Source organism: Antedon mediterranea, chromosome 1, assembly GCF_964355755.1.
Source record: "Antedon mediterranea chromosome 1, ecAntMedi1.1, whole genome shotgun sequence".
NCBI lineage: Eukaryota > Metazoa > Echinodermata > Crinoidea > Comatulida > Antedonidae > Antedon > Antedon mediterranea.
This window is the reverse complement of record NC_092670.1, coordinates 9,031,087-9,053,763: the sequence shown is the minus strand read 5'-3', so window position 1 is coordinate 9,053,763 and position 22,677 is coordinate 9,031,087. Positions and strand designations below refer to the sequence as shown.

Genomic DNA, 22,677 nt, shown 5'->3' with positions numbered 1-22,677 from the left:
TTTCTGCTTTGCGTACGTCGGAACAGTGATGATTAAACTTGATAGAAGTAAAAGTATTTTTCACCCTGCTGCTCTAGCCCGCTACGTCACACGAGATGACTCATTCATTAGATGAAATCAAGCAGCTTTATAGTACTACACTTTGACATTTTTGTTAAAATGGAAACTCCACTATAATTTCACCTGTTGAATCCAAAAAACGGCTGGGAAAAGAGTCGACAAATCCCAAAGCATTTCTGGTATTTATGAGTCCCATGATATTACTATAATTCGCTGTCAGATAATCATTGAATTATTATCAAAACAGTCCATTGAAGTTTTTGTTTGTAATAGGATACTTGAAGTGACCCCCAGACTTGACCTTAGCAATAACAATAAGTGAGCAGCGTTTTTTGTAAGAAATATTCTTGTTTTACATTGCAACGACAATGAATATTAAAAACAGGAAATGTACGTAATTTAGCTATTCTAGTTAGGTCTATTTTACCATCGCATGTGGCTATCTCTATCTATACTAATTAAATCCTGGTAAATATAATTAAATATTTTTTAATATAAACTGAATATATGCATGTGATGCCAGATTACATTTTCAGTTTGTCCGATATCTTAATCTATGCATTTGTGCTAATGACATGATTGTGATATATTGCATATTAAGTCGAATAGGCCTATATTGGACTTAAGTTGCAACCAATTGCCCTAAAGTTTAATTCAGAAGTAATTTCACCTGTTGAATAAAAAAAACGGCTGGGAAAAGAGTCGACAAATCCCAAAGCATTTCTGGTATTTATGAGTCCCATGTTATTACTATAATTCGCTGTCAGATAATCATTGAATTATTATCAAAATAGTCCATTGAAGTTTTTGTTTGTAATAGGATACTTGAAGTGACCCCCAGACTTGACCTTAGCAATAACAATAAGCGAGCAGCGTTTTTTGTAAGAAATATTCTTGTTTTACATTGCAACGACAATGAATATTAAAAACAGGAAATGTACGTAATTTAGCTATTCTAGTTAGGTCTATTTTACCATCGCATGTGGCTATCTCTATCTATACTAATTAAATCCTGGTAAATATCATTAAATATTTTTTAATATAAACTGAATATATGCATGTGATGCCAGATTACATTTTCAGTTTGTCCGATATCTTAATCTATGCATTTGTGCTAATGACATGATTGTGATATATTGCATATTAAGTCGAATAGGCCTATATTGGACTTAAGTTGCAACCAATTGCCCTAAAGTTTAATTCAGAAGTAAATGATAAAACAATTTGCCATATTATGGCTGTACCATTAGTTAACTCTGTCGTTGGTGAATTTTGGATTATAGTTGTACTTATCGGTGTTGTCTTAGCATTCGCTGTTGACTCTGTAGTTGATGTATGTGTAATGGTTGTCGATCGTAATGCAAGACCGTTCGTGTTGGACGTGTCAAATTCACTTACTGCTGATGCCTCGTGTGTGGTCGTACCAATCGCCATTGTAGTTGACTCTGCAGAAAAAAATGTAATATATTAAAAAGCACTATTTCCATATTATTAAATATATTGCCATATTTTTCCTTTTTTTTTTGTATAATCACTTTAATTAAACTTATCTAAACATAATAAAAGTTTGAGGGGAGCTCTTCTTTAAGGAGAAAACTAATGAACAAAACGTACCAAGCACGAACCATTTACGCAGGAGGCTGGAAAAACCTTTGTTTCCAGCGTCGCTGTGTATCCACTGATAGTCAAAACATAGTTAGAGTCCTCAGTACCAATACGAAAGAGAGAATATCTTGCGATCTTCATTACATTCAAGTGGTCTGTCATTTCTATCAATAGCTCAAATTCGCCATCAGCTGTTAAACGGTTGATTTGTTCATTACCAAGCCAGAACTCTGTGTTCACGTTTCCAAAACCCTCTTTGTATTTTTTCCAATTTCGGTAGAAATCAACTGATCCATCTTGTCTTCTCTGTATCACCTGATAATGAAAAGAAAGTAATCTTTACTCTAGTTTAGCTTTACTAAAACAGTGATGACAGGCCCATCAACTAGTGTAAATAGCAATGATTGAAATGAGAACCTAACTGCCAGTAATAATAAATTGCTTGTTGGTTCTTAGTATGCAAGTTTTGGAACATTAGTATATAATGGTCGCTCTTTCGGTTAAAACTAAAACATATTTGTCAACCTGAAAGTTTCCGCAGTTATGTTTATGCTTCTAAAGCCATATCAGTGTTTTCTGTCCCTGGCACTGTTTTAGTAATGAATTAGTAAGCTGTGGCAGTGATGTTGGATCAACGGTACTTCTAATTTCTTTGAATAAATTGTTGCCTACTGTATACTTACCATCCAACCTCCATCTTCCCTCATGTCACAGTACACAGTAATCTCTGGTTCTCCATCACCTGGTTGTATCACATATTCACCACCATTAGCAGAAGGATTATATTGTAAAATGTCACCACAGTCCCTCATAAAACTCTCTAAAATAAAAAAAATTAAAAAAGATTGTTGTTTAAAAAAAAGATCACACTGGTATATTATTGGGAAAAATAGTTTGTATCTATTTTAGAGGAAATGCAATATTCAATTGTAAAACTAATACAATTCATTAATGTGCACACTTTGTAATTTTAATAGTAATAAGTACCGTAATAGTAATTTATAATTCTGCAAAAATTTAAACTAGTTTCCAGGTGACCATCAAGCACAACTGAATCCCTTGGTGATAATCCCACGGACTTGGTAGATATGCATATAACATGCAGTACCACCTCATGTAGTCATTTGGTCTGAATTTATAGTAGGTTAATTCAATCCTTGTAGATGTACTGTAAAATTTTGAAGAACACTTTTTATTGACTTATATGAAAATAAAGAGAACATTTCCTAGGCAAATTCAACAGCAACAAAATATCACTACCAATCAACATTGATGTGAACCTCTATATAAAGTATCCATGTATTGTCCCTTTGACTAATCCCAAAAAAATTAAAAATTTAAAGATTTCGAAAAAAGGTGGGTCATTTTGAAGTATCATAATAGTTATTAACTATCACCAAAAATTTGTCGAAAAAAAAATCATTTAACTAAAATACAGACGTTTTTTTGTTTAAAAAATAACTTTGACTTCCAGTCAAAGTTTTCCATCAAAACATATCCCATAATGAAACGTGCTTGTTTCGCTTCTCTGTATGCATATTTCATAAAACTTCTTTACGATCTGTGTGAAAATACCTTCTCAACTGTGACGAGTTGTAAATAATCCTAATTAGCATATGCAATATTCGTACTCGTGGTTTGAAATCTTTGTTTACTTTCGCTCGCGACAATTTTCCAGACGAAATGTTATCAAACTAATTTACCTGTTATTTACGTAAACTTGTTGTTTTGGCTCGAATTTTCGACTTAAAGTGAATAACTTTAATATTACTTTGATATGGCCAATTTAAATTTAGAATATTTTGACCATCATTTTTTTGTGTTTCAAGGGACAATACATCTTTAATAAGTTTGCAAAATTGTATACTTACTCCTTTCAATGTAACAAAATTCAGGCGCTTGAATTATGTTGTTTTCAACTGATGACGTTTCCAGTATTTGCTTATTGATTTGACAAACACGATCCTTCTGGTTATAGTTAACCGACAAGCAATCAGATTTCTTGGAACATTCTAGCAAACAATTTAGTTTGTGTATATTCTTCAACTCGTAACTCCAACCTTCAAAAGCATGCCCCTCTAGGATAACCGTATAATCATATGTATTGATCGAAAGATCACCGACAACAAAAAGCAGAAGAAAGAAAATTATTAAAGTTGAAGTTAGCATTGCGACGTTTTAGAATTATGTATTGACGAATGAAACGGTTATCGTGCCAATAAAATCTACAATTCGTCTTCAAATGCTCGACGTACGCCTGAATGAGTTTCTTAACATTGTGGTACGAACTATATTTTCATCTTATATGTATATGAAGACAGAGTTGATACTCCATTATCCAACCACATCAATAGACATGTCAGTGTGCACCAATCAACATGCTGAGTGTAAGATATGATTTACATAAGATTGTATAACTTTGTAATGTTTAGGTCTTAAGGTTACATTGAACCGAACATTTATATATATATATATATATATATATATATATATAAAGGCAAATTACTGAAAAAAATGACAATGCTGTGGGTATCAGTGGCTGGATCTCAATGGAGATACAAAAATAAAAAGCGAAAAGCTAAATCAAAACGATAAAGTAAACAGCCAGAAAAGTTAGCAGAGCTTTCGGGCAACACTAGCCCTTGTATATTTTATTCCATTCTTTAAGGGGCGGGTTTCCCGCTGTTGAATGAGATTGAATAAAATAAATAAAATAATAATGTATGAAAAATCATGAAGATATACATGCTCTTTTTTTTAGACGCATTTTTTGGTGTTCAAATTACAATAATTAAAATACAGATTACTTTCTAAAAATATTTAATCTATTTCTGTTTTATTGAGAAGCACCTGATCTGATTCAATACCTGCAACAATTCATAATGGGTGTCCAGTTATAATTTTTATTTGCAAGTCCTACGTATTCCAATCGAATCTTTTCTTTTTTTCTGTATGCACTTCCTCATAAAAAAACATTAAAACATAAATTATATTAAAAAATGTAATTGAATCCAGACAGAAAAGTGGTACATTTGCTGTGATAATCATGAATTTCTGTGCCATTTCTTTTTCTCATCTTTAAAACTCTGACCAGTTAAAATATTTAATAATATAAATAATTTCAGTAGTCTGGATAAACAATTCTATATGGCCACTACAATCAATAATTTGTTCAATTTTCCAATATTAAATGAACTCGACTCTTTTTTAGGAGACATAAAACATAAGAAAACGTGTTTATCTCCAATAAATTATATATATAAGTATAGAATTTACGAACTGTATAATTCATTATGTGATGAAGATAAATTAAACAAACACATAATTATTTTCCTATATTGAATTAGCTGTATCAATCTATTTTGATGACTGACAAAACAAATATTATTTAAATAGGTACGTCGATTCTCTCCAGCAACAATATCTTACATAGCTTTCAAGTCAAAAATCTTAATGGTATCAAAATTTTCAAGTTTGAAGGGTAAATCATACATGTTTGGTTTTCACTAACTTGACCAACAAGTAATGGATTGATATTAATATACAAATATAAAACATAGGGGAAACTATAGATTGATAACTATTGGAATGTATGGCCAATAGAAATTTTTTCCAGCACCTGGTGTTTGTCTTTCTTTCAATTCAGATGGGCCGTGTAGTCAAACGTCACAGCTGAACAACTGTGATAACGACGACATTATTTGAGAAAGCTTCTTGCGATAATTAATAAATTCACATTCTCTCCCTAGTAACCGCTTTGGTGATGCATTTCGTTTTTCTCTTTAATGCATTGATTATAATGACGAATAAAATAAAATATACTGAAACAGTAAGAATCGAAATCGAAAATCAAAATGATACTAAAACGTTATATCCATCTATATTGTTGATATGTATTGAAGAATAAGACGCGCTTTATTTGATAGAACGCCATTTTTATTTTTTATTTCATCTCCATCCAACATCGAGTAACTTGCCAATTACCTCTATACATGCACTAAGAATGTTATTAATAATTGTTCGTCTTTGGTCTCACGTGTGTGGTATTAGAACAGTTGGTGAATAATATATTTGTATGTATATTGTTTGTATTCATATCTGAATAAACCCCCTCGTATTTGCATAAATAAGTAAATTTTAGTGAATTTCCAAAACAATTATTATGAAGATCCAATGTTGGAGTTTTTTTGTTTTTTTGTTTTTTTTTTATTTATTCGGTATATAAAAATATATTACAAAACGACAGTCAAGGACTGAAATGAAATGTATTACAAATGACTAAAAATTAGTTAAAATTGCTATAAAAATAGAAACATCTTAATAAAATTAGATATCGTACCATACAATTAAAAACATACATGAATAAAAAACCTTAAAACATTCACTTATTACATATCTAAAAAAGAGCTAGTGGTGCCTATTAATTATATCCACCATGGTGATTGTTAATATCTTTAAAAAAGCCATCTTTACATTAAAAAATACATACACATTCATTATATGTTTTTATTTCATTTTTAATAACTTTAAAACAAGATTCAATATAGACTAAAAATCATACTCCTAAAGTTAGATTTACAAACTACTAATTTATCAGTAATGAAAGGATACACTGATTGAATATCAATTTAATGTTATTTTGTAATTAAAAACAATTAATATTATTGTTACTATTATATATGTAGTTATAGCATAAATTCAAATAATAATAAAATTTAAAAAAATAACTGTTATTAATCTTTGTATGCCTAATGAAAGTTTACATAATATTTATATTATTATATAAATTAAAATACTAATAATGTTTAAACAAATCACAAGTGATATGACAATATATTCGATTATTAATTCTGTAACATTTGGATTAGATAACGAGCTGTTATTTAACAATACAATTATTTAATGATAATTCCAAATGGATAATAGCTAAAAGAAACAAAAGAGGAATCTTCGTTATTCCTATATATTATTTATAAGTCAAATTATTCAATAATTACAGATTCTGATTATTTTGTGCTGCTCTCTTAACCATCATCACTGTTGTCTTAAGGCCTCTATCAAAAGTATACAAGTTGATGCCATTGTAATCAACTGTATCTGGTGTAGGTTAAAGCCATTCATGTTTGAATCATGACAACTATCTTATGGTGCTCTTTTAACCATCATAACTGTCTTCTTGAGACTGTTTCTATTATTATGGAAATACCACCAGATGATGCCTGACCAATCAGCTGTACCTGGTGTGAGGTAAAGCCCATTCAGGTTTGAATAAGAACAGTAGGCATGGTACCACCAAGCACCTTTGAATATCTCAGCACAGTTAACACTGAGCTTATCATTGTCTCTATCATGCGTTGAAAATTGTTGACCATTGTGGTAGAATGCCAAAGAATCACCTAAACAAACAAAACATATCATCTTTAGTTTACTTCATATATCTTTAAATTAAAATTCATTTTAAATATTTGTTTTTCTTTGTATTAAAAATAAAATAAAAGGTATTTGATATAAAAGGGAAAATAGAAATAATAAAATATCCTATAATTTGTAATTTATTAACATATTTAATTTTTTTTGTCAAATTGCCATACATTAAATCATAAACACAATTTAGGTCTATAAATAGTATTTTTTATTATTTAATTACATTTAATTTGTTTTTAATTTCACTGTGTTTTGTCTGATTTTACCAAAAAAATTGTTTTGGGTAGAAAATTCTATAATTCTGTAGTTACTGGCAGTAATTATATTTTACTCACTCTTTAACCTGTTTGTGCAATTATTTAGCAAGCTTGTTTGGATATTAATTATACACATACTGTTGCCTCGACTTCCTCATAAATGCCTACATTAAAACAAATGTAGTTGCTGAAGTAAAAGGATCAAATGTCATTTGACCTTGAGAGTTGTTCCATTACAGAATAGATAAGTTGTACCATGAGTGCATTTGAACATTTTAATGTTGTTAGATTTGTTTCAGGCCTATAAGAAAGAATTTTGAAGTGGGAAGGCCATCCAACAATTTACATTATAGACAATTTAGATTATAATAATAGGTTAGATTATAATATCATTATTATAACTGTTTTGTTCTATTTTTCAGATGTTTTTAGGAGCTTTTCTTAACGTTGGTCCAACTTTTTTCAGCTTTAGTATGTTGCATAATACACTGTACATTTTATATGCCGTTATTTTTGCAATGGTTTAATTTTCGCAAATTTTGGGTTGAATGTAAACAACATGCAAACCGAAAAAAGCTACAGATTCTTATGGTACTGTCTCAGTACTGCAGCAGTGATCGACACTTTTGCAGTTATGATTGAAAATGTTCATCTGGTTTGTAGGTATAAGTATCTTGAAAATATTCTTTTTTTCAAACCAATAATTAGTAAAAACTAATTATTGGTTTGAAAAAAGAATATTTTCAAGATACTTTTGCAGTTAGTTTATTGGAAGTTTTGTGAATATAAAAAGGATTAAACAAATATAGAAACATTTGTTTTTAATTTACTACTGTAGTACTGTGAATACGGAATGTAGGCTAGACCTTAAGGCCCACTGTATGGGCCTCAGCTATAATAATAGGATGTTAATATGATAGCTCGTGTCGACACTTTTATACTTTACTTTAGGCCTAGACTAAAATGAAATCTGTGAAAATATCAATACGCGAAAACGTCAAGAAAGTAGTTAAGCGAATCATTCTGTATGCGAAAATATTTCCATTTACAGTATTCATTTGAAATCAGTTTCTTTTATTTCTAACCTAAATAAGTTCCAAATACCTTGGTGAAATTTGATTTCTATCTTTTTACTTGATGTTTTCTACAATATTTGCAAATAGATTAATATGTAAACAAATTCATTAAACAAACGTGTTCCCACTGGAGAGTTATATTGATTAGAAAACACTAGAAAATTGTCAACTTGAATAATAATACTATTACATTTTAACATGGGTTCCTCATTTATCTATGTTCTATTTCATGCTACAAATTATTACCCTAAACTTTAGGAACCTTGGGTACAGTACATGTTTTAGGTTCTGTCCCAGTCAATGTCCTTATCATTTATTTAAGCAGTTGTAATTCTAAACATTAATTTTATTATACACTTCAAATGTGATAAATAAAATAAAAACATACAGTATGTGAGTAGTTCATAGACTATTTTTACTGCAACTTACAAAGAGTGTAGGAGTGCTAAAAGTATCAATGTTAATTCTTTGTTTACTTTCTTCAGATAAAGTTGATTGAATATACTAACCTGCAGTTCCTGTGTAACCACTGATTGTCAAAACATAGTTAGAGTCCTCAGTACCAACATGGAATTGGGAATATTTTGCAAACTTTGTTACATTCAAGTGATCTGTCATTTCTACCATTAGCTCAAAATTTCCATCAGCTGTTAAACGGTTGATTTGTTCATTACCAAGCCAGAACTCTGTGTTCACATTTCCAAAACCCTCTTTGTATTCTGTCCAATTACGGTAGAAATCAACTGATCCATCTTGTCTTCTCTGTATCACCTGATCATAAAAAGATTTAGTTATATATATACTCTAGCCTACTTTACTGAACAAGCATAAATAGAACTGAATGAAATGAGAACCTGGTCAGTATTATTACGATTAAAGTACACTAAGTCAATAGTGTATCATTTGACTACACTTAAGTTGCTTCTTGGTGCTTAGTATGCATGATTTGGAACATTAGTATAAATCATTGGCCTTTCAACTTAATTTTCTGTAACGTCGCACTGTTGCTGGTAAAGGCTTATCTCTCAAATCATTAACATTGTTCTCTATAATAAATGTTTTCTGTCCATGCTGATCCCTGGTAGTCCTTATAGTAATGATCATGGATACATTTTGTTTTTGTTTGTGTGTTATAGAATAATTAATAAAGATGGGTTTACTCTTGATAACTGTTGTCTTACCGTCCACTTTCCATCTTCCCTAATATCACAGTACACATTAATTTGTGGTCCTCCCTCACTTGGTTGTATCACATATTCACCACTCACAGGATAAAATTGTGAAATGTTGCCACAGTCCCCCATCAACCACTTTAAAATGTATAAAGTTTGACGTGTGTTATGGTGGGAAAAACTCACTGATATTTTTTAGGGAAAATCAAGTGTTAGGATATACAAAATTATTCATAGTTTTGGCCTAATTTGTCATTATATTAAGGTCATTTTTCTATTCAATTTTTAGTTTTTAATGTGGCTGATCTGAATCATCATATCTGAGTTACAACCATCCAATGGAACTCCTCCTCTTATTACTCTGATAGGTGTTAGCAAAGAATATAGGCCTCTATCTTTTGTTTTATTCACACATGAAACAACTAAACCGCAAGATTGTATTTTAACTCTGATAGAAAAGAGTGTGTCTCTATAAAAGAATTGACACTATCAAACTTTATGTGTCAAAAAAGTTTGATGTGCCCTTATATGGTAGTGCTATGCTTAAATATGTTAGTGATATGACATCATCATGTCCATATATGGGCACATCACATTTTTTGACACATACAGTTTGATAGTGTAGACAAACCTTAAAGCTTAGATACAGGCATGAATTTTAAATATAATATCTGGTAATTTGTACATAAATCAAATATTTGCCAAAATTCTGCCATAAAAACTTTTTTTCAGTAGTTATGTAGTTTAACCTAATGTAATAACATGTCTGGTGACTCCCTAAAAGGTGAAAAAAGATGATGGATATACGGTGGATAATTTTTGCTATAGCATAAAAATAAAATTCTAAAATTGAATAAAAAAAAAAGTAAAATTCACGTTATATTACCTATATTTAGTCATCTGATAACATTTTTTACTAAACTGTTTATTTTTCATAGCTTTTTTTTAAAAATGCCTCTCTATTTACAAAATTTGTACTATCCCTACACTGATAAGAAAGTGCTTATTTTCAACAAGTTCGTGTAACACAAATAAAATGCCAAAAATAATGAAACATAGGGGAAACTATTGATCGATAATTATTGGAATGTATGATCAATAGAAATGTTTTGGCCGCACCTTGCCTTTAAGTTTAATAATAATGTAAGAATCAATAATTTGAGAAGTTCTAGGTGACCAAGAAACACCATTAAATCCCTTGGTGGTAATCCCTATTGATGCCTATAACATGTAATATCAAATACTGAGTCTATACATTTAGTAAAGCATTAAATTGGTTTGATTTTATTAGCTAATCAAGGTAAATGTACTGTAACACTATCTTAAAAAGCAATTTCATTCGTTTATTTCATTTAATTTTATAAATATTTTTATAAACAAATATTTCTATTGTTACATAGAAAATAACAAGAAGAAAAATACCATTAATAGTGGATTTTTACAAGACGTCAAACATTGTCACGTAAAACCTGGAAAAATTAGCTAATTTCATTTTTTTTATTTCATTTAATTTTATAAACAATTATTTCTATTAATGTTGCATAGAAAATAACAAATAACTAATTAAACCAAGAAGAAAATTACCATTAATAGTGGATTTTTACAAGAAGTCAAACATTGTCACGTAAAACACAAAACCAAAAAATAAGTAGAATTTAATATTTGTTACTTTGACGAATTATAAGACACCATTTTCATAATTTTACTGATAAAAAGAGAATAAGATAATTGTTTTAGCAAGCATATAATAAAATTTGAGCGAAAATTGAGCACAGATAAGCGAAATGCACTCTTGAAGGTGATTATCTATGACAAAAGGTGAAAAAACTCTATTTTAAAAATTCATGTGGCCAAATGGTGACGTCATACCATTTTGTACGTCTAATATGCACATGAATTCATATTTACAACTCATTGGCTTTCGTAATAAGTTACACATTTTGAGGTCATCTTCCATTCTAAAGAGTATTTGCATTTTAAAAAGGGATGGAAAAGAAATTTGTCAGCACTTTTGGGCACTTAATGTGTGCATATTGTCATTTTTAACGTGCTCGTATAGAGATATTTTATTTGTCTGTTGCACGACATTCTCTGGGATGATTGAGCTGTCATTGAAAATAGTAACAATTAATATGTGCTATTCGTTTTTGTTTTTGGTTCACGTCAGATTACTAGTATTTGCCGGGGTTAGATTAGTTATTATTACTACTTTAACATTTAAATTATTAAACACCTTGTCAACTGTTGTGAGTTGTAAAAAATCCTAATTAGCATCATGCATAATGCATACTCGTGGTTTGAAATCTTTGGTTACTTTCGCTCGCGAAAATTTTCCAGACGAAATGCAATCAAATTAATTTACCTGTTAATTAGGTTAGGTTTTTGGGTCGAATTTTCGACTTTAACTGAATAACTTTAATATTATTTTAATATGGCCAATTTAAATTTAGAATATTTGACCTTCATTTTTTTGTGTTTCAAGGGAAAATACATCTTTAATTATGTCAACAAACAACCAAACAATCCTAGGCCTAGCAAGGCTATAACGCCTAGGCCTACCCTAATACTAACGGCATATGACCGTTTCGGCCACAGACAGTTTCAGCCACAACAGATTTCTATGGCGCGCCGCGCCGCCATTCACGCATATTTTAGACCGTGCTATTGTTTTTGCTATTAGTTATCGCATCTCATGCTTTGTTGTATAGTATTTTTTATGACTATTACTACCATTACAGTGTTATCATTCTTAACGTTATTCCACTACAATTTGCATTTATTAGATTTGTTGTTTCCATTCCAGTTTAGTTGTATCATGGAGTCTTGGCGAAAAACAAATTTAACTATCAGTGACAGTTTAAATACTCTCTTAGTACAGACGGCGTATTAATAGTTTGGCTATGAAAAAAGAAATGCTAAGAAAAAAAAAAGAAATTTAATTAAAACGTTTTTCCTTCCATTGCTTAGGTGTAAAGAGGAATATCAGGAACTCACACATCAATAGAAGCAGAATCAAGAAGAAAATTAGTGATAAAAAAAAATAAATTAATAAAACTTTGTCGTCTTCATTTGATTAGTTTTTAATACAATACAGGAGTAATTCAATGTTTTATCATGGAGCTTAGGTCTTAAGAACACATGTGCCTAAATAAAACGAACATATCAGACTCAACATAAAAATAATAATTGAGTAATTTGCGGCGATACCGTATGCATTTAACATATTTTGACATGCACAGAATAAATGAACATATCATATCATGTCAATAATATACAAACAAAATGAGTAATAATTCGGATAAAAATGCGACTAAGGATAACATTTGTGTTGCGCGTTCAATACGAACGTCAGAGGAAGTCCCCAAACTAATTACTAGGCCTATTATCAACACTCCAGAAAAGAAAATATGAAAGAAATTTGCAGAAAGAAGCAATTAAACACTGTTATTTCAAAGTTCGGAACGCCCGTAATTACTACGGAAATTTGGCCCAATATTACGGACGTAGGGAAATGAAGATAAATAAATAGGGTACTACGGAAATACTTAAATGATGGGGAATCCCCGGCAAAATGCAATGACTACGGACAAATCAACGACCCATATGACGGGGTTTTCCATGTACCTTCTCATGACGCACACAGTCAGAAATTCATTCTGAGCCTGTTCAGAAACATATCTAAAAAATAAATTCTTCAATGCCTTAGCATCTTCTCTTGAGTAGTGGTGTTTTACTAATATTTCAAGTTCATTTTATTAGGTAAAATTTTACACGCAAAAACAAACGCACGCATTTCTATTAACATTTGTTTACCAGTGTTTCATTTACATCTTACAACATTCTAATTCTTAATAATTATATATTTTCCTCAATTGTTTCTTCCGATAAAATAAATCGTATTCTTAAAGCACTTTATAATAATAATAATAATTATTATTATTATATATTATTAATTATATTAATTATTGGTTAATTAATTAGAGCCGACGACGTTAGCATATTGCCGTTTATCGTACATATTATTACACATCGTTTTCTGCTTTGCGTACGTCGGAACAGTGATGATTAAACTTGATAGAAGTAAAAGTATTTTTCACCCTGCTGCTCTAGCCCGCTACGTCACACGAGATGACTCATTCATTAGATGAAATCAAGCAGCTTTATAGTACTACACTTTGACATTTTTGTTAAAATGGAAACTCCACTATAATTTCACCTGTTGAATCCAAAAAACGGCTGGGAAAAGAGTCGACAAATCCCAAAGCATTTCTGGTATTTATGAGTCCCATGATATTACTATAATTCGCTGTCAGATAATCATTGAATTATTATCAAAACAGTCCATTGAAGTTTTTGTTTGTAATAGGATACTTGAAGTGACCCCCAGACTTGACCTTAGCAATAACAATAAGCGAGCAGCGTTTTTTGTAAGAAATATTCTTGTTTTACATTGCAACGACAATGAATATTAAAAACAGGAAATGTACGTAATTTAGCTATTCTAGTTAGGTCTATTTTACCATCGCATGTGGCTATCTCTATCTATACTAATTAAATCTTGGTAAATATCATTAAATATTTTTTAATATAAACTGAATATATGCATGTGATGCCAGATTACATTTTCAGTTTGTCCGATATCTTAATCTATGCATTTGTGCTAATGACATGATTGTGATATATTGCATATTAAGTCGAATAGGCCTATATTGGACTTAAGTTGCAACCAATTGCCTTAAAGTTTAATTCAGAAGTAAATGATAAAACAATTTGCCATATTATGGCTGTAGCATTAGTTAACTCTGTAGTTGATGTATGTGTAATGGTTGTCGATCGTAATGCAAGACCGTTCGTGTTGGACGTGTCAAATTCACTTACTGCTGATGCCTCGTGTGTGGTCGTACCAATCGCCATTGTAGTTGACTCTGCAGAAAAAAATGTAATATATTAAAAAGCACTATTTCCATATTATTAAATATATTGCCATATTTTTCCTTTTTTTTTTGTATAATCACTTTAATTAAACTTTTCTAAACATAATAAAAGTTTGAGGGGAGCTCTTCTTTAAGGAGAAAACTAATGATCAAAACGTACCAAGCACGAACCATTTACGCAGGAGGCTGGAAAAAGCTTTGTTTCCAGCGTCGCGGGACACTAACTCACATAATAAAAATATTTCTTTTGAGTCTGGTATTTTTCTCGATAAAATAAAAATTGCAAAGATTATCCCTGTCTATAAAGGAAACATTGATGAAATTATAAATTACCACCCGATATCAGTGTTACCTGTATTTTCAAAAATCTTTGAAAAGGCAATGCATAATAGTCTATATATAATGACTATCGAACCAAATTTTAAATTTTAAACACCCACCAATATGGGTTTCGTGCTAAACACCTGACCTCAAACGCCGCACTTGAACTAATTAAAGATACTAGAAAAAATCTTAAAATGTTTTTGATGTAATTTTTCCAGATCTTTCCATTACTGTATTTTTTATTGAGTATACCTTGCGCAATTTTGCGTAAATTTTCCACCAATATAATAAGGTCAATTGGTATTTTTTTATATTAATTTAGGCAGTAAAATGATCATGTGAGTTTTTCACGATAACACTATCTACTGCACTTGCACGGTGATCTGTTCTCGTCGCGATGTAGTTTTTGACGGTTGGAAAGTAGTATATGTAAACATTCTGGATGGGGTGTCACGAAAGCTCAGACCACGAAAGCTCAGACCCCCTAAGACCTAAGATCACGAAAGCTAAGACCCAACACCTAAGATTACAAATACTAAGATATACTACAGCTTAAAAACAATACTTGTTTATCCATACATAATTTTAAACACAGTAGGTTTCATTTATTACCATAAATATAATTTAATACTACCGCAAAACATAGATAAACTCACATTATTTTCGCCCGTTGAGTAAATGTATATTTTTTCTTTACAACAAACAAACTTGACGGGTTGTTTGTTGGTATATATTTACTCCATTGTGTTGGTTCAGAGGATGTTTTTCTTACGCACCTGCCTTTCTTGTATTTTGACTCCAAATTTGTTGACTAACTTTATCCTGAACACCACACATTAAAATTAGGACTTATAAGTACTTTCAGAAGGAGAAACACATAATAACAAATAAATAAATCCTTTAAATTGATGATTTTACAGATGTGTTTCTTTGTATACTGTAATGTAACTCCTCGAGCTCCCCATGCTCAATGTTTTTGTTTCTATGGAGCGCCAAAAGAGCAACAATAATAGTACAAGTATAAAAACAGAAAGAAAACGAAACAAAAAAACTTATCATGATTTTTAAATTAAAATTTATTTGCCAGTATTTATTTCTTCGTACTTGCATGATTATACTATTATCATTACAATTTTAATTTTACATTGTTCCATCCACACTGTAGATGGACTCCACAGAGTTTTCAGCCCTCTATATAATTTTTGCTCTTTTGACGTTCCATAGAAACAAAAACATTGAACATGGCCCATGGGGTAGGCCTACTGTACTGTAGGCTAGTCATTTTGTGTCGAGAAAAACGTCTGTAAAATCATCAATTTAAAAATGTATTTGTTACTTTTTATGTGATTCTTTTTCATGAAAGTGCCAATTCTAAGGTGTGGTATTCAGAATAAATGTTAGGAGTTAAAATACAAGGCAGGTGCGAAAGATAAATATTTGTAATCTTAGGTGTTGGGTCTTAGCTTTCGTGATCTTAGGTCTTAGGGGGTCTGAGCTTTCGTGGTCTGAGCTTTCGTGACACCCATTCTGGATGTGACCCTACATTGTTTTCACAGTGTAATGATGTGATTATGAGATTATTACTAAAATGTCTATTTTAAGGAGATCTTAGAAAGACGTGGCTATATATTCAATAAAGCTAGGCCTTGGCCTACTAGGTATGTACTGATGCTGCTGCTTGGCTTAGCTAGGCTGTGATGGCCTTACAGCAGCAGTGAAGTTTGTTATGGCAACCACCCAGCTTCGGACTACACATCATGATCTAGGGTACCTGAACAATTTTTCTTTTTCTTTCACGTCACTTAACAATTTTGTGATGTGAACAATACAATTTGTTTGTAGATGATTTTGTGTTTCAAAATTATTAATGTGCGAGAAAACCCAGTAACGATAAATAGGGCGAAACGACCAAGCCTTTTCGAACTTATGAATATATAGGCCTAGACATGGATCCAAGCCTAGCTAGTTAGGCTAAGTAGAAAGCTGGCTTAAAATTAATAAGCAACTTAATTAAGATGATGCTGTTGTACAGTGCAAATCATAATGTTATATGTAAAACATACTGAAGAAATATCACATGGGCCTTAAACATTTGCATTCATTAGGCCTAATTAACCAAAAATTACACCAATGCGTTCACCACGAACACAACTCGTACGTCGCGAAGTATAACGCGTTTATTGACGTATTGTAAACTAATAACCTCTCCTTTAAGTTACTGAAAAAAATTGTAATATATTAAAAAACACTATTTTCTGCCCGACGTTTTAGAAATGAGTTGTTGGGAAATAGTCATATTTCCTATTTTTTTTGTATAATCACACACTTAAACGTAAGAGCTGGGGGGAGCTATACTTTAAGGAAAAAACTAATGATAACGATCAAAACGGTCTTTATCATAGTACCAAGCACGAACCATTTACGCAGGAGGCTGGAAAAATGTTTGTTTCAAGCGTCGCAGGAAGCTAAGATGAAAGCCAAGAAGTACTTACCAGTGGAATTTGATTCAATGGAAAGAAGACCCAACGTGACAGAGACTGCAACAACTACTAATATTAACATAACTGCTCCTATAATAATGAACACATGTTCGTCAATCCAGGATTTGCACGCCGACGTATCCTGTTGCTCCACATCTTCATCGACAACAAAACGTTTGATAGCCCGGCATCTTATTTCAGCCGGTGTATTATCGTCTGCCGTTCCTGAAATTGAAATAGTGCTTGCCTCAACGTCTGTGTTTCCATTTGTTTCTTTTCCACTATTCATAATTCGAATGTAATTGATAGATTTCAGTTTATAAAACTAAACCCCCTAACAGTTCCAGTGATTATGACTGTCATGCATCCAAATCGTATCCGGATATTCACCCCCTGGACATTTACCCCCGGAAAACTACCCCACGGACAACCACCACCTGGACAACTACCCCCTTAGGACAACTACCCCTTTAGGACAACTACCCCCTTAGGACAACTACCCCTTTAGGACAACTACCCCCCGGACAAATACCCCCCGGACAACTACCCCCTTAGGACAACAACCCCCTTAGGACAACTACCCCCGGAAAAAAACCCCTTAGAAAAATTACCCTCTGACAATTACCCCCCGGACAATTACCACACCCCCCCGGGTAATTACCCCGCGGACAACTACCTCTGACACAATACTCCCGTAGGACAACTACCTCCTGAACCTGGACAATACTCCGAGGGCAAATAATCTTTTAGGACAACTACCTCCGTAGGACAACTAACCCCTGGACAACTACCCCCCGGACAATTACCCCTAGGAACAATTACCCCCTGACAATTACCCCCCCCCCCCCGGGTAATTACCCCGCGGACAACTACCTCCTGGACCTGGACAATACTCCGAGGGCAAATAATCTTTTAAGACAACTACCTCCGTAGGACAACTAACCCCTGGACAACTACCACCCAGACAACTATCCCTTTAGAACAACTACCCCCCGGACGGACAACTACCACCCAGACCATTCAACAACCTGACTCTGCAACAGTGTATAATAGGAATTAATAACTATATTTTAATTCGTTACTTTGACGAATTACTATTCATTATTGTAAACAAAAGTAAAAGATTGAACATAAATATAGTCCTAAGGGAGGGGGTAGTTGTCCGGGGGAGGGGGTAGTTGACCGGGGGATTGTTGACCGGGGGGTTGTTGACCGGGGGGTTGTTGACCGGGGGGTAGTTGTCCTAAGGGGGTAGTTGTCCTAAGGGGGTACTTGTCCGGGGGGTAGTTGTCCGGGGGGTAGTTGTCCGGGGGTTGTTATCCTAAGGGGGTAGTTGTCCTAAGGGGGTAGTCAACACAAAATTCATTTTGTATTGACAAAATTCATTCTGTGTAAACAAAATTCATTCTGTGTAGACAAAATTAATTCTGTGTTGACAAAATTAATTCTGTGTAGACAAAATTCATTCTGTATTGACAAAATTAATTATGTGTAGATGGGTGGTAGTTGTTCTAGGGGGTTATTGTCCTGGTGGTAGTTGTCCGGGTGGTAATTGTCCAGGGGGTAGTTGTCCGGATACGCTTAGTATAACGTATTAATTTGTACATTTAGATTTATAGAGGGCGACAAACATAATTTTTGATAATCAGAAGATAAAAAAAACTTCAGTTGAAAATATGCTCAACAGAGGACAGCAAAACGAAAACTAAATTTATCACAAATCCGAAATAGAATGGAAAAATAGAGCCCAGTGGCCGTATTCACCAATCTCTCATTTCATTTAACTCAATAAATATTTCCCTTAAAATTGTATTCACTTTTTTTTCCACAACTTGGTGAATAACTAGGCAACAATGATAATACATTTGTATATACATTTTTGTTAATTAACAGACACATTTATCATTTACAAAAATAGAAATACAATGATAACAAAAAAAATAAATAAAATAAGGTATATTCTCATTGTAAACATTACTTTGCACTTAGGCTAAGTACATTGCAAATAAGGTGTTAAACATTTTCACTAAAAAGATTTCATTTTTTGAGTAACGCACTTATAAATCAATCAAAGTAAAATTTATTTCTCTTATAAGTTCATAGTAAAAAAATAAAATTAACCGTATACGGTAGGCCTTTATGAAAGTATCACTATCATTAAAAAAATTGTCATATCAGACTACATTGAGTGAACTAATATTAAAATATTTCTGACATGCATGAATGACTCGGGACTCGTTTCTACTGCAACTACTCAACATACGGTATAAAAAAAATACGGTATATTTTTTATGAGCGCTGTTTCTGCATCCAAACATTTACGGTATTTAAAAAAATACCGTATTATATACGGTATTTACTTGGCAGCAGAAAAGGCCCTACTTATTCTAAAATTTGAATTACATTTTTGTAGACTAGATTTACAAGTCAATCGCAGAATCACAGAATTAAAATCTGATAATTTACAAAATGTATCAAAAACATTGAGAAAACACCACCCGGCGTTATGCCAATTTGTAAATCAAACTATCGTAATTAAAAAGTAATTTATCAAGAAGACGTTTTTCTAATTTTAGATCAAGCTTTATGTAAATATATCGAAATGTTATTATTTTAAATGGACCACTTTGAATGATTAAACATGAATAGCATTATAAGGAATGAAAGGAAGGTTATCGTCATATGCGTACTCTGTCCTTGTTAACTTTTAATTTACTTGTTGTTGCCTAGGATGTGAAGTGAATTGAGATTTTGTGACGATTAGTTTTTCTTTTTTCTTTTTATTGAACTGCACGATTATGGTTTGAATTTAACAATTGAATTGGTAAATGGAATTATTTTGGGATTATTAATTAATAATAATTGCATTTCAAATTACTAATTGCATTGCCAATTTCATTTCATTTTAAAATCTATTACTAATTTCTTTGGTTTGATTTCTCTTCTGCTGAACATTTTTATTTTGCCTCGTAATTCCTAAAAAAAACTTCCGGCGGCTATTATCTCCCTTACTGATTTTCTCTCCCTAAACTGTCTATGTCCTGTTACATGATATGTATATAAACCAACAAAATCATCATAAAAGTATAAAATTACCTTCCTCTGTTTGCATACTTCTCGGCACTTTCTCTGTTTGCATACTTCTCGGCCCTTCCTCTGCTAAATAACAAAGAAGAAAATATAAATATAATAATTAATTAATTTGAAACGATAACGATAAGGAAATCTGTAAGAATGAGAAAAAATTCGCCCCAACCGATCCACTGGAACTCGGACCGTCCTGCTTGAGCTGTCCTAACCATTAGATCACTGGGGCTTTCATGGTATTGTTCAAACTCGATTGGATAGCGACTCTTCAACATTCTCGGCGTGGTACGGAATATATAAATCAATTGTGTTGCGTAGCACTGTGTAAATTATATATAAATCATACTGTCAAATTATAGAAACAGTGCTCATATTCGAAACATGACCTCATAATCGCGTCGAGCATAGCTCATTGGCAAAAGTTCATACTAGTGGTATACTCATCTGAAAATGTTATTTGTGTTAAACTGTTCTCGATGCAATACAAAAACGAATTAAGAGACATTTACTATAATTTCTTTACTCATTTTGATCTTGAGAATGGTTCCATGATGGTTCCGAAACGTCGCTCTTTTTGAAACACTATAAACTAGTATTTTATAGCACGTCAGAACCGTAATTCAGGCTAGAATCCTAGATCCCCTAATCACGATATCATCACCACTGTTATGATCGTCCAATGTTAATCGTAAAAAATATCAAAGAATTTAGATTTGAATCGAACATATTCGATGACAAATAGAGACGCCCATGCCAAAGGTGAGCTGTGATAGAGTGGAAAAAACGTCTATTTTTATTTATCTACTGTTTGACCTGATAAATAAATAATAAGAATAGATTAATATTTTACCTCATGACAAGTCTATCATTCGAATCATAAATTCAGACCATTTATCCATTTCATTGATAAAAATACAATTCCAATGTTTCCATTTCAGAAATATTCACATTAAACATTAGTAATTATTATAATTAAGAAGATTATAAAACGTTGGAAGCCAGTCAGTCAATGTGAAAACTATACAAACAATTTTTTTAAGTTGTTTTATTTGTTTGTTACATTATTTAGGTACTTCTATTCGGAAAAAATGTGGATTTCACTATTTTCATAGTTTTCCTCAAATAAACATGGTTTTGCAAATTTTGTCCTACAACATACCATTAGTCAGGCATTCCACATTTGAGTGTAGTCCAATTTTGTTAAGACTGGTAATAAATTCTTCAATTTTGTCTTCACAAAGTATTTGTCTGTGTTCAAAATCCAAAATCATACTCCAAGCATCTTGGTATTTCTTTAGCGCAGTACCATTGTACAGTGCATCAATGTTTTCTACATCAGCCTGTGTAAGTCCATTTCCGAAATCTAAAATCCAGTGTCGATATGGAGTGAACGTTGTAATTTTGATTTCTTGATCTTCGAAGAAAGATTGTTGGACAACTTTCATTACTTCAAATGTTTGAGTTACTTTGATTGTTTCGTAAAGTAACGAAGGCTTGTCTGAACTCAAATACCCTAATGTAATTAATTGATGCAGTAAGTCTATTGTTTTCTTGGCTTTGTCTATGTTCGCTACTGTAATTAAATCGTGGTATAACACTTTCAGCTGTCGAAAGAGGTTGTGGTCATCATACCATCCTGAAACGTTCACTAAATTCACAGTAAAATCTATAAAATTATTTAAAAGAGAACATTTTAAAGAAATTTAATTTGAAATGTTGGTGGTATGCAAGATGAAATCAGTTATTTTCAATCTTTAACATTACCTGTTGCCATATTGTCAGTTTTCTGTCTTCATTTCTGAAAAATGTAATTTGTTGTATTTAAAATAAACTGTTTATGGATCAATTCATCTTGTTTTGCAAAGTAACATTATCGGAAGTTTATCAAAAAGTAAAGTACTAAATTTAATATTCGCCTATATGTTTAGGCTAAATTTACCTATACAAAACTAACTTTAGAGGACCTAACATGGAAGAACCATCCAATTTGCATAATACTGGACAAATATTATCAAATTATGAGAATTCGTCATTGTCAAAATGTTTTAAATTATTTTTTCATTTTCATTCTCATTGATTAAGACAATTTATCCTTTTGAATGATTGATGATCTTCATTGAACAATATTATATTTACTTTTTCACAAGGAAAAGAAAGCTGAGAACGGTTGCAGAGGAAAGAACCAACAAACAAATTGAATGTTAACCATTAAGTTAAAATATGAAAGGTACTGTTACTAGAACTGTCATTTAAAAGTG

At 31.8% G+C, this 22,677-nt stretch overlaps 2 protein-coding genes across 2 annotated transcripts in view; both read right to left on the bottom strand.

The window, feature by feature from the left end:
* Window positions 1–835: 835 nt before the first annotated feature.
* Window positions 836–2,913, bottom strand: LOC140055464 (fibrinogen-like protein A). The gene is made up of 3 exons (XM_072100805.1): window positions 2,349–2,913; window positions 1,675–1,980; window positions 836–1,505 (listed from the first exon to the last, which is right to left on the bottom strand). Exons 1-3 carry the CDS (start codon window positions 2,475–2,477, stop codon window positions 1,455–1,457), a joined length of 486 nt encoding a protein of 161 aa, XP_071956906.1. The 5' UTR covers window positions 2,478–2,913; the 3' UTR covers window positions 836–1,454.
* A 3,894-nt stretch (window positions 2,914–6,807) lies between these two features.
* Window positions 6,808–22,677, bottom strand: part of LOC140041015 (uncharacterized) — a 32,107-nt gene continuing 16,237 nt past the window's right edge. Inside the window, exons 3-10 of the mRNA XM_072087376.1 lie at window positions 22,184–22,217; window positions 21,579–22,085; window positions 20,429–20,491; window positions 17,345–17,557; window positions 14,473–14,519; window positions 9,604–9,732; window positions 8,932–9,193; window positions 6,808–7,061 (exon numbers count right to left, since the gene is read on the bottom strand). Coding sequence (XP_071943477.1) covers window positions 6,808–7,061; window positions 8,932–9,193; window positions 9,604–9,732; window positions 14,473–14,519; window positions 17,345–17,557; window positions 20,429–20,491; window positions 21,579–22,085; window positions 22,184–22,193 — 1,485 coding nt within the window. The 5' untranslated portion in view covers window positions 22,194–22,217. The remainder of the gene's footprint in view (window positions 7,062–8,931; window positions 9,194–9,603; window positions 9,733–14,472; window positions 14,520–17,344; window positions 17,558–20,428; window positions 20,492–21,578; window positions 22,086–22,183; window positions 22,218–22,677) is intronic.